Raw genomic sequence first — 13,631 nt, 5'->3', positions numbered from 1 at the left:
TCCTGATGAGTCTCAGGAATGCAATAAATTGTCTTCCTCTTCAGAGGCGAATTTTTGTAAAACTTAAATGTTAGGGGTTGTGTGTAATGAATTAGAGGCAGTGAGATCAGTACAATGCTCTCCTCCAAAACCATGACTGTGCACTGCTTCAGCTTAGTTTATTATTATAGACTGTTTTGCTTCTGGTGCTATACTCCTATGAAAATGCGTTCTGTTTTGAAATTTTTATCTTGAATGTTCTTCACCTGATACTGAAATGTATTATTACTCATTTTGCAATATGAATAAAAGTTTTTCGGGGACATTTCTTAGTTCTTCATGTAAGGAGAAAACTCTCTCAAATATCAATCGATATTCATGGTATAACTCTGAACCACGTATTTCTTATGTGCTTCAAAATTCGATGAGTCACAATGATGTGAAAACAAAACCAACAGAGCGATAAAACAGACAGTGACACACAAATCTCATCCTTTAAACTGGTTTGAACTGCATGAGGATTCAACACATCAGTCATTACTAATTCATTTACCTACCCTGCAGTGTTTGGGGCTACAGTGAACCCACACAGTTCCCTTTCATATAAATTAGAAAAATCAAAATGGAAGGTAAATGGGTTGCTAAAAGATACATTTCTATCATAGCAACCCATTTTAGTTATAATCGTGGTTACAGATTTTGAGTTAGACATGTAGAAACTTACAAAAATTATAATGTACACTAAAATAGGTTTTGACTGAAGTGTGAGTGATGAATTTCTAATTGAAGGAGACTGATAATCTCCCACTTTTGAAATAAAATCAGGACAGTGATATATTTGCTTTTGATTGCTCTGTGATGAATTTATTCAGTTGTGTTTATATATGAATTGTGATTAACTGGCTCATATGCTACAGGAGAAAAGAACTTGCATTATTGTACCTTGCCATAAACACCAACTTGTGTTCTGACACCATGAGTGTCTTTCCGAGTGAGCATAAGTTTTTTTTTTAATGACAAATTGTCTGTCAGATGTCAATTCTTAGATTTGTTTATGCTGACTGTGACCTGTGTTACTAAATGAGATCATCAACATAGTAATCAGCTTTTCAGGTGAAATAAATAAGTACCATTAAGAAATTTAGTTGTTTTGAGATAGTTTTAGGTAACTGCCCACAGCAAATAGTGTCCACAGTACAGCAATTTTTACATTAAATTAAGTGATTTTGTCTTGCAGGCAATTCTTTTGCGGATTCATAAACTAGTCTTTTCTGTGCCTCATTTGGCCTAGCATCCTTAAGAGGACCAGAAGATGTCAGCATGAGTATTACGTTATAATTCTCTGTAAGACTGACAGTGAACATTGTTCTATAGAAAACGAGGAAATCGAAGCCAGTACACAAGTCTTTATGACAATCTCTCAAAAATATTTTACTGTAGTCCTTAAGCTGTCTGATATGACAGGAAATTTTGTGACTTAACTATAGTCATGTATCTATGAGCATATCTGCATTAGAAATTAATTACTTGTGAAAATTCATGTTAGAAGGAAAACTGACTCATCATTCATTTTTAAAATTATGTCATAAGTGATGAAAAGAAAGCAATGGTCAGATATGACATATATTTCTTTTAAAACAATTACTATAATTATCACAAAATGCACAGAAAAAGGGCTTTAATATCAGATAAGCAGTTGTAGTAGAAATTTTCAATTCCTTTAGCTGGAACAACAAAGAAGAAATCTGTGTTAATGAAACAGATCTGAATCGTTTTTGTTTTGCTGATGACATGGTTGTACTGTTTGCCTCTAGTGCATGTAAAATTCATCATTGAATGAAAGAACAAGCTTGAAAGTAGGGCAGAAAACCAATTATAATAAAATTAAAATAATGTACAATGAGTACATCAAAAGGAATGTGGTACATGTTAACAATAAAGTCATAGAACCAGATGATGGCTTCTTTTTTTTTTATTGGAGCAGTTGAAGACAACAATGGGACAGATAGCAAAAGAAATAAACAAAAGGATAAAATGGCCTGATGTGCTTTTTGTAAACCAAATAGAGTTTTCAAAGCTAAGTTTCTGATGTACCTAAAAAAGAAAGATTCTAATCAATGTTTATGGTAGTGAAACATAGACTTCTAATGTAAAAACCATTTAAAAGTTGCTCAGTTAGCAGTGATGGGAATGGCAATAATGAGAATCGCTGGGAGAGGATTGAAACAAAATACATTGGAAGACATAATTGTGACTTTATTGAAAATGAGATGGATATTTGGTTGAAGGGGGAGAGGGTGTGGATTGTATGAGGCCAATGGATTGTACACACATCAAAAAAAGTTTTGCATCACCCCAGTTTCCAGAACTTCCAAAGATAGACATTGACTGTGGATATTGTATCACAGACACAGTCCCTTTGACTGTCAGAGATGCCCCTAAACACGCCCAAAGATGTAAACAACTATGCATGAGCAGTGCCTATTAGACAGAGGGAGTCTTACAGCCGATCAGTTCCAGTCATTCCACCAGGAAGGAGGTACACAGTTCATGTTGTCTGTAGTTCAACCATGCCTAGACTGTCAGTACTATGGTTTGATTGTGTCCGCATTGTTGCTTTGTGCCAGGAAGGGTTCTCAATGAGGGGAGTATCCAGGAGTCTCGGAGTGACCAAAGCGATGTTGTTCGGACATGGAGGAGATTCAGCGACATGAACTGTTGATGACATGCCTTGCTCAGGCCGCCCAAGGGCTATTACTGCAGCGGATGACTGCTGCCTATGGATTATGGCTCAGAGGAAGCCTGACAGCAATGCCCCCATGATGAATAATGCTTTTTGTGCCACTACATGAAATCATGTTATGACTCAAACTGTGCACATTAGCCTGCATGATGTGCAACTTCGCTCCAAACTTTGCAACCACAACACCATGCAGTGCGGTACAGATGGGCACACCAACATGCCGAATGGACCACCCAGGATTGGCATCATGTTCTCTTCACTTATGAGTGTCATATATGCCTTCAACCAGACAAATGTTGGAGATGTAGTTGGAGGCAACTTGGTCAGGCTGAAAGCCTTAGACATACTGTCCAGCAAGTCAGCAAGGTGGAGGTTCCCTGCTGTTTTGGGGTGGCATTATGTGGGGCCGACGTACGCCATTGGTGATCATGGAAGGTGCCGTAATGGCTGTGAGATATGTGAATGCCATCCTCCAGTCGATAGTGCAACCATATCGGCAGCATATTGGCAAGGCATTCATCTTCATGGATGACAATTGGCATCCCCATCATCCACATCTTGTGAATGACTTCCTTCAGGATAATGACATTGCTAAACTAGAGTGGCCAGCATGTTCTCCAGACATGAACCATATCAAACATGCCTGGGATAGATTCAGAAGGGCTGTTTATGGACAACGTGACTCACCAACCACTCTGAGGGATGTATGCTGAATCGCCATTGAGAAGTGGGACAATGTGGACCAACAGAGCCTTGATGAACTTGTGGATAGTATGCCACGACGAATACAGGCATACATCAATGTAAGAGGACGTGCTACTGGGTATTAGAGGTACTGGTGTGTACAGCAGTCTGGACCACCACCTCTGGAGGTTTCGCTGTATGGTGGTACAACATGCAATGTATGGTTTTCATGAGTGATAAAAAGGGTTTTATGCATTACATGTCTCTTTTTAATACCAGAATGGAGTTACGTTTTTTTCACCACTCCCCAATAACTAAACACCTATACACTTCCTTTTAGTTCTATGCATTCTTCTTTTGGATCTGCCAGTTCATGTCTTAACTGATAAGAGCTCCTGTCTCACCTTTTATAAAGCTTTTTATCAATTATCATTGGGGAGCTGTGTTTTTATTTATACTTATTTAATTTCACCTGCATAGATCTGGGCTACAACCGTGATTTACAAACAAGAGCAGCTTTTATGGAAGTTCTAACTAAAATTCTTCAACAAGGAACAGAGTTTGACACTTTGGCAGAAACAGTTTTGGCAGACCGATTTGAACAGTTGGTGCAGTTGGTTACTATGATTAGTGACAAAGGTGAACTTCCAATTGCTATGGCTCTTGCCAATGTTGTCACCACATCACAGATGGCAAGTATAATTCAGTTTATGTATTTTAACAGTTGTTAGTAGTGCCCTTTATGCAGTTGATGTACTGTAACTTCAAGTCTCTGTTCAAAGGAAGTTTTAGTGCTTTCATTATACCTGATTATGACTTTTAGTTAGATTTAGCTTTACGCATTTATTTTATTGAATTCACATGTTCAACTAGAAGAAAACTTATCGCTTACTCTTTATACTGGTTTTCATTTGATAGATAATATTTTTAAAAATGTGAAACAGAATGAGAAAACGGTTGGGTAAGTGTGTGAAGCAACTCATGAAATTCATGGGTTAGCAGGAAAACTGAAGATTATATCCAAAGCTGTTGCAGTGAAGGAAAAATCAATCCAAATCCTGGCTAGGACAAAGTACAGATGTTCTTTACTTCATGTTTATCTTGAGCTAAAGCTTGGCATGGCTTTAGCTTCCTTCAGCATCTATGTATATATAAATTCTCTTTCATAAAATTATGAATAGGACGATGATGCGAGCCCAAGTACCTCAGTCAGGAAGAACACTACCAACTATAGGTTTCTATTTACATTTATTGTCTACAACCCAATCAATAGTGTACAGTTGATAGTGCATAGAGAACTACCATCATATATCCCCTCCAACACTTCTTCTTCATCCACATAAGGTGCCTGCTATGAATGGTTTCCAGTGGGTCCCATTTCACATCCCAGTGTAGCGCACATTTTTAGTTTACTGAAATGTTTATGAAGCATAAATGTTTGTTAGATAATGGAAATACAGTATACTTTCAATTATTTGGGGTAAGGTGGGGGAGAAGATGCACACATAATCGAAAAACATGAATAAGCAAAACATTTTCAAACATGTATTCAAGACTATGTCTACTGGGCAGGTAGTAGCTGCAGCATTGGTGGCTAACAACTGCATACATGACTTGTCGCAGTCATCTCCCACTGCTAGTCCGGCTTAGAGTCCACCTGTGCCCCTAGTGGCCAACAACGACAGTCCCCATGTGTGCAATGTGTGCACTCTCTCTCTCTCTTTATGATGCATGTGTAATCTGCAGAGTAGATAATCCACACACAAATAACCGGAAATACACTGTACTCTGATCCAAGTCTTAATCAAATTCCAGGGAAATGAGTTTCTCTCTCCGTTTGTCTGTCTGTCTCTCTTTCTCTTTATGATGCATGTATAATGTGCAACCAGATAATCCATACATGAATAATAGGGAATACACTGTACTTTGATCCAAGTCTTAATCAACATGCCAGGGAAATGAGTTGATTAAAGTTGAAATAGAATGCATCTAAATTCATTTTCAAGTTAGATATCGTAAGTGATGTTTCTCTGTGGCCAAGATTGTTAATTCTCTGTGTTACTTTGCCAGGAAACAAAAGCTTTGAATTCTGAAGGGCTAAGTGATGAGGTGGTGGGAACATCCTGATCACCAGACTAAGTTTTAATGTCCTAGATTAAATCCTAAACCACTCCACAATTTCACATTGAGTGAAGGCATTCCTCACTGTTCGTGGTAATCTGCCCATTGGATGTGGATGTGAAGCTCGGTGGCCCTTTTGGTGCCAAACCAGTGCAGTGAACTATGTCTCAGGACTTGGTTTTTTCCTCTCCCTTTCTTGCATTCCATACTCATTCATAACAACTTAAAACATGATTAATCTGTTCATTCTATCTCCCATTCTTCAGTCCATGTGTCCTATGGTACATACTGTGATCCATGCATCTAACAGGACAAGCTCTGAATGCTCTGCTTCACCCAAAACCAGCCCTCAACACAGGATAATGTACTTTCTCTGTCCCTGTTCTATTTTATGTATCCATTCACTTTTTAATACTTCCATTATATAACAATAATTATTTGGTAAAATTGAAATTCAACCCACCTCTCCTACTGCAATTAGGAAAATAATAATTTCGCTCAAAAGTAACCAATCACATGGAATTGATGGCATTTCCAACAGAGTACTGAAGGCTTGTTCCCAACAGATAAGTAGGATTCTCAGCCACATATGTAGTAGCTCACTGAAACAAGACATTTTTCCAGATGTACTGAAATACTCTATTGTTAAACCATTGCATAAAAAAAGGGGATAGGTCTGATGCTAACAACTACTGCTCAATCTCACGTCTGACAGCTTTACTCAAAATTCTTCAAAAAGGAATATATTCAAGAGTAGCAACACATATTTGTAACAATGAAATACTAACAAAATGTCAGTTTGATTTCTAGAAAGGCTTTTCAACACAAAATGCTATATATGCGTTCACTGATCAAATAGTAAACACAATGAATAACTGAACATCACCAATTGGGATATTTTGTGATCTCTCAAAGGCTTTTGATTGTGTGAATCATGAAATTGTTCTAGATAAGCTTAAGTATTGTGGTATGAGTGGGACAGTGCACAAATAGTTTAATTCATATTTAACTGGAAGAATGCATAAGGTTGAAATTAACTCTACAAATAGTCTGCAAAAATCAGCAGAGTCCTCTAACTGGGGAGGAATCTAAATGGTGTCCCACAGGGTTCAGTCTTGGGTCCCTTATTGTTCTTAATATATATATTAATGACTTGCCACTCTGTATTCACGAAGATGCAAAGCTAGTTATTTTTGCTGATGATACAAGTATAGTAATCACACCCAATAAACAATAATCAGCTGAGAAAATTGTAAATAATGTCTTTCAGAAAATTATTAAGTGGTTCTCTGCAAATGGACTCTTGCTAACTTTTGAGAAAAGACAGTATATACAATTCTGTACAGTAAATGGCATAACACCACTGATAAATATAGACTATGAACAAAAGTCTGTTGCTGAGGCAGAATATTCAAAATTTCTTGGTGTGTGCATTGGTGAGAAATTGAATTGAAAGAAACACATAGATGATCTGTTGAAATGGTTAGCTTCAGGTACTTATGCTATTAGGTTTATTGCAAATTTTGGTGAGAAACATATCAGTAAATTAGGCTACTATGCCTATTTTCATTCACTGCTTTCATATGGCATCATATTTTGGGGTAATTCCTCATTAAGAGAAAAAGTACTCATTGCAAAAAAACTGGAGCCCACCCAAGCCCACCTAGCAGAAATTTATTTAAGGACCTCAGGATGTCCAGAGTAACTTCGCAATACATATATTCACTTATGAAATTTGTTATTAATAACCCATCGCAGTTCAAAAATAACAGCTAAGTGCATAGCTACAGCACTAGAAGAAAGGATGATCTTCACTACTCTGGGTTAAATATGACTTTGGCACAGAAAGGGATGAATTATGCTGCCACAAAAATCTTTGGTCATATGCCAAATAGCATTAAAAGTCTGACAGATAGTCAACCAACATTTAAAAACAAATTAGAAGAATTTCGGAATGACATCTCCTTCTACACAATAGGCGGAAAAAAAAAAATTATTTTGTGTAAAGAAAACTTATGTTAAAGTGACACATTCCACATCATTACAAAATGTTGTATTCATGATCTATGGAACAAGTATGTGTATATGTATGTATGTATGTGCGACTGTCTTTACTCAGTGGAGCGTCTTCACTTCTTTTAGTACAAATGGTTGTTTTTGTTTATGTCTCTCTTTCATTCTGTTTGTATAGTGACTGATTTCAACAGTAAGTTTTTTGCATCCTTCACATACAAAGAGTTTCTGCTTCAATTATTAAGAAATGATTTTGTGATAGATGCTTTTTGTCTTATCTCATTTAATGAATATTGTGTGTGTCTCCCACATTTTTATGTTCTTAGTGATCTTAAATCCAAATTTCTGCATTAAATTGCTTATTCATTTCTTTAAATATTATATAATAATCTCTTGATAAACACATTTCATGTGAATTAAAAACACTTCCTTCATAAATATTATTTTTATGAACAAAGATAGAAATAAAAATAATTACATGTGTGAATGCTGCACATGCACACACTGGGCAGAATATCTGTGTTGTTTTTACACACCAATATGTCATTTTTCTGTTTCCACAGAATTCCTTACATTCATTAATATTGCAATTTTTCATGCTTTATGGTTATTTGCAGACATTCGTGAGTTGTCAGGTTTAGTCTTGGAAACTGTAGTCTTCCTTGCATGATATTTCAGTGACATGACTCGTTGCCTTCATCAGGTGCTGCCCGTGACTAGTCGTTGGATGGAGTGTGTCCATAATTTGTACTCTCTGTCTTCATGCTCTTTCTGTGGTTTATTCCCACAGGCACTTTCCTCAAGTGTCCATGCTGTCCAATGCTCTGCCTGTGGTCTACTCCTGCAGCCTTCACACACCATCTGTGGTCCTCTGCTGCAAGTGTCGCCCTCAGGTGTCTGCATCATGTAATGTTCTGAATGTAATTTATGCCTGCAGGCACAAACCTTGAATATTCTGTTTTTGGTCCAAACTAACAGGTCGCTTTCTGTTTGTGGTTTGTTGTCAGTTGGGTTATCCAAGGACAATTTGTTTCCAGGCCAATCCACCTGGCAGGATGCTTGAGGCTTCTGTGCTGATGAGATTTGCATTTGTTGGGTTTTTAAAAGATACAGTGCAGGACGCCAAGCTTTACTCAGCTAATAGCCTGTGTCCCAATTGATTAGATTAGATTAGATTAGATTTACTTTCATTCCAATTGATCCGTAGTGAGGAGGTCCTCCAGGATGTGGAACATGTCAGAAAAACAACAATACATGACAAATATTTACAACTAAAACAAATAAGCTAATGTACCATTCCACAGGTCCCAAGTGGAATGATCGTCATTTTTTAATGAACACTAAGAGTCATTTTACAAATACCAATGCACTGAATTTAAAATAAAAAAGTTTTTTATTTATTTATAAGGTAATACAACTACTGTAATACTTATTTACAATGAACACATTACTGCACTGAAATGATGCAGAAGTTAGATTATACTAACACACACACACACACACACACACACACACACACACACACACACATAGACACACAAATTTTCAATGAACACATTACTGCACTGAAATTGTGCAGAAGTTATGTTGTACTTATATACAAATCAGTTGGTTTTACTAAGAAATTCATCAATGGAGTAGAAGGAGTTGGCCACCAATAAATCCTTTAGGCTTCTCTTAAACTGAATTTCATTGGTTGTTAAGCTTTTTATGGCTACTGGCAAGTTATTGAAAATGTGTGTTCCTGAATAATGCACACCTTTTTGTACAAGACTAAGTGACTTTAAATCCTTGTGAACATTATTCTTATTTCTAGTATTGATTCCATGAATTGAGCTGTTGGTTTGAAAAAGTGATGTATTTTTAATAACAAATTTCATTAAGGAATAAATATATTGGGAAGCAGTAGTTAGTATCCCTAGTTCCCTAAACAGGCTTCTGCAGGATGTTCTTGAGTTCACACCACATATAACTCTCACTGCACGTTTTTGTGCCCGGAAAACTTTAGCTTGGCTTGATGAATTACCCCAAAAAATAATCCCATATGACATTATGGAATGAAAGTAAGCATAGTATGCCAGCTTTTTCATTTTTATATCCCTTATGTCTGACAAAATTCACATTGCAAACAGAGATTTGTTAAGACGCTTCAGCAGTTTGTGGTGTGCTCCTCCCAGTTGAATTTATTATCAAGCTGTAATGCCAAGAATTTAACACTGTCTACTTCTTCTATCTTCTTGTCATCGTATGTTAGACATATACTCTTGGGACACCCCTTACAAGTTCTGAACTGCATGTAGTGTGTTTTTCAAAGTTTAGTGACAAAGAATTGGCTAGGAACCAGTGATTAATGTCCACAAATATTTTATTGGCTGATCTTTCTAAGACTACACTTGATTTGGTTTTCTGTTACTCAATTGACTCCCTCACAATGCTGTTCCAGTTTCTGGCCATTTGGGTCAGCATTCTCATCTTCATAGCTCATGGAATGATCAAGTTCCAAGCAGTGTTCGATGGCTGACTTGTTGCAAATGTATGTGGCAGTGTTGATTGCGGCATCTGGTGTCAACAGTTCTTGTAGTTTGTCCAATATGTGACATGCCACATTGGCACTTATACTATACATTCTTGGCTTTCATAAACCAAGGTCATCTGTATCATTGCACAGTAGTGCTGTGATCATGGCTGGAGGACAGAACACATACATAAGTTGTATTTTCTCAGTTCCCTGCTGTTTTTGGCAGAGATAGATCCTGCATAAGGAAAATAAGCCACAGCCTCATGTTTATCTTGTTCTGCTCCCTCGTCACGTGGTCAAGTGTCTGTGTGAGTGGCCTCCTCAGTCTGCTTGGCAGTGTGTCCATTTATGTAGAGCATTGTATGTGGATGTTTCTTCTCTGACAGTCAAGCTGTCTCCATCTGATAATGAGTGTGCCCTTTGGACTGGGATGGTCAGAACCCATTCTTCTGTGTTGGGTGATGACAGCTCTTACCTGTAGATACAAATCAGTGTGTTTTGGTTTGTGATATACACCATGGCCAACAAACCACATGCTTACTGTTTGACTAGCACATCTAAGAATGATAGCTGACTATCCTTTTCTAGTTCCATGATAAATGTTACTCTCAGGTGACTTGGGTCTAGGTATTTTAAAATCTCATTGAGACCGTTCCTGCCAAGGGACCCAATCAGAAACGTGTGTTCCTCATACCTGAAGAAACATGTGGTTTTGCCAGCCGCTGTGGCCGAGCGGTTCTAGGCGCTTGAGTCCGGAACCGCGCTGCTGCTTTGGTTACAGGTTCAAATCCTGTCTCGGGCATGGATGTGTGTGATGTCCTTAGGTTAGTTAGGTTTAAGTAGTTGTAAGTCTTGGGGACTGATGACCTCAGCTGTTGAGTCCCATAGTGCTCAGTGCCATTTGAACCATGTGGTTTTCTATAGTTCTGCCTTGAATTTCTCAGTGAATAAATTGGCAGCTGCTGAAGAGAGGGCACTGACCATGGTTACGCTGTCAGTCAGTTCGGAAAGCTTGCCGTTGTGCAAAAAGTATGTAGAGGTTAGTAGATGCCTGAAAAGGCCCATCAGAGCATCCTCAAACTTCTGTGCAACCAGTTCCAAAGAGTCTTTCAGTGGATCATTGGTAAACAGAAACACTACATCAAAACTGACCTCAACTTTGATATGTAGACCTGTAAGGCATTCTATGAAGTCCACTGAGGAACAGACGTGGTGAATGCATTTCCCAGTTTTATATACTAGGTGACACTGCTAGACACAGGCGAACAGTGCAATCAGGATACTGCTGCAGACTCTATCTAATGCATTGTGCTGTCAGAAGCACATTTAGCACACAAAAAAAAACAGATATCACCACTTAATTTATCTTCATAATGAGTATCAGAGCAAAAAGAATGCTATTTATTTATTATAAGTTTTTAGCAAGGTTTCTCACACACATTCCCAATATGTTTGGTGACCATTTTCTACTGAAACCCTATGTGCACGCTTCTACTGCAAATACAAAAGACCAAGTAAATTCCTGTTGCCCACATAGATCATATGGAGAAGATCATAAAAATCAAAAACTTATGAAAGTGTAGTCTCAGAACACTGTTTCCATTCTTTCATCTTTATTTACGGTATTCTTAATTCTTGTCTCAATTTAGCACATACAAAGAAGTAAACATTTGTGTAATACTGATGATGTTTTCGTAGGTGGATCAGTCATGTTTTGATGTGCTCTCACTGAACATGAATAATAAAATAAAAAATATGTACAGCTTGGTTATGTAGACAGCTTTCAGGATTTAAGAAAGCATACAACTGAAATTTTGCTTTGGGGTACTTATACTTCATGTAAACTGCAGATTTTCTTTCTAAGTGACTGAGGTGGTTGGTGGCAGTGTAGACCACCATGGGGATCAGAGATCCAGTTCTACATAGCATTCAATTTAATACTAGGGAACTATTCTCTTCTGTACTGTCACTGTGGAAATTCTAAATATAAATCATCATTAAGCTTAGATCGATAAAACATAATAACAGTTTCAACTGATGTTTCTTTTGGGGAGTACAGAAGCATTTCATTGTATCCTATACTTGAAGACATAATGTCTGAAGACACCAAGGCCACTTTTAATATAATGAAGAAAGACAAGTTCAGTTATCTGGATTACCAGTTTGACTCATGCCAGAGATTTGTGTTGACATAACGAAGGCCTGTGAGATGAGTTTGTACAGCGATTATCAGTCTACTGCAGTGTGTAGATCATTGAATGTCTTAGCAACAGCACAATCACCCTAAAATCATGTTTAGAAAGATAGAGCAATGTTCTTGGATCAAAACTGAAGTGGCACGAGTTCGGAACATGCAAGAATGTTTCCAAGGACTGCGTGAAGCATGTGGTGATGCAGTATTGCCATGCAGCACAGTTGCATGATGGTTTAGAGGATTCAGATTAGGCACAGATGTTGTGCAGGATCAACCCTGCAAAGGACAACCCCACATGGAGGACAATACTGTTCAACTCCGTGCTTCCTTCTCGGACATTGATCACCGCTGGACTGATGTGAGTTGGCAGCAGAAGTTGGAATATGCCACAAAACTGTGCTCCACATTCTGCATGACATTGTGGAGCACACCCAGATTGCAGCATGTTGGATACCCAATGAAATGTCTGAGGAGCAACAATGGCACTGCCATTCCATTGCACAGGATTTGTTGTGCCGATACCAAAGGGAAGGTAACAACGTTCTTCGCTGCATCATCACTATCGACGAAACTTGAAATGCCAGTCCAATGAATGGAGGCATCCCGGTTCTCCTTGTATACAGGAAGTGCGTGTTACATCAGTTGCTGCAAAGATGATGCTCATTGATGTTCAGTGAAAGAACCACTGAGAGGGATCCAGTACAATGTCAAAGATGACACTATCCATGCCATAGGGTGGTCAGTACGGGACAGCAACAGAAACATCATGCTGTATCACCGAGGGTGGCAGTAGACACTGCTTACTCCTGCACATTCCTGGAACACCACCTTCATCCAGCACTCAGGTGAAAGCAACGACATTTCATGGAATAGCACCTCATTATTCTGCACGACAGTACACGATGTGACACTGCTGCTGCTGTCCGAGGACCTCTAGTGCTGCTGCCAATGGGAGAGTCTGGAACATCCGCCATATTCACCCGACACGGGTCTCTGTGATTACGATCTCTTTGCCAAAGTGAAAGAACCACTGAGAGGGATCCAGTACAATGTCAAAGATGACACTATCCATCCCATAGGGTGGTCAGTACGGGACAGCAACAGAAACGTATGTGCATGAGGTATGTGGTGACGCCTTCGGAATTTTGGCCAAATGTCATAGATAACGGGGACAATTATGTTGAAAGCGTGTAACTCTAAGTACCTATGTCAATAGAGTCATTTCAGAGAGAAATAATAATTCTAATTACTTTTTATACAGCCCATATATAAAAGGGGGGGGGGGGGAGTGAGGAAGATATTGCACCCTATGTGCACCAAAATATCACAAAAAGTGCTGTGCAGCACAATAGCTGTAATATTGGTGACTGCTTCACTAC

General features: G+C 38.3%; 1 protein-coding gene across 1 annotated transcript in view; it reads left to right on the top strand.

The window, feature by feature from the left end:
* LOC126262186 (neurofibromin) overlaps positions 1-13,631 on the top strand; it is a 502,919-nt gene that overhangs the window by 171,576 nt on the left and 317,712 nt on the right. The window contains exon 23 of the mRNA XM_049958602.1: positions 3,887-4,098. Coding sequence (XP_049814559.1) covers positions 3,887-4,098 — 212 coding nt within the window. The remainder of the gene's footprint in view (positions 1-3,886; positions 4,099-13,631) is intronic.

This window comes from Schistocerca nitens, chromosome 1 (genome assembly GCF_023898315.1).
Source record: "Schistocerca nitens isolate TAMUIC-IGC-003100 chromosome 1, iqSchNite1.1, whole genome shotgun sequence".
NCBI lineage: Eukaryota > Metazoa > Arthropoda > Insecta > Orthoptera > Acrididae > Schistocerca > Schistocerca nitens.
The sequence above is the reverse complement of the archived record's forward strand: the minus strand, read 5'-3'. Positions and strand labels throughout refer to the sequence as shown.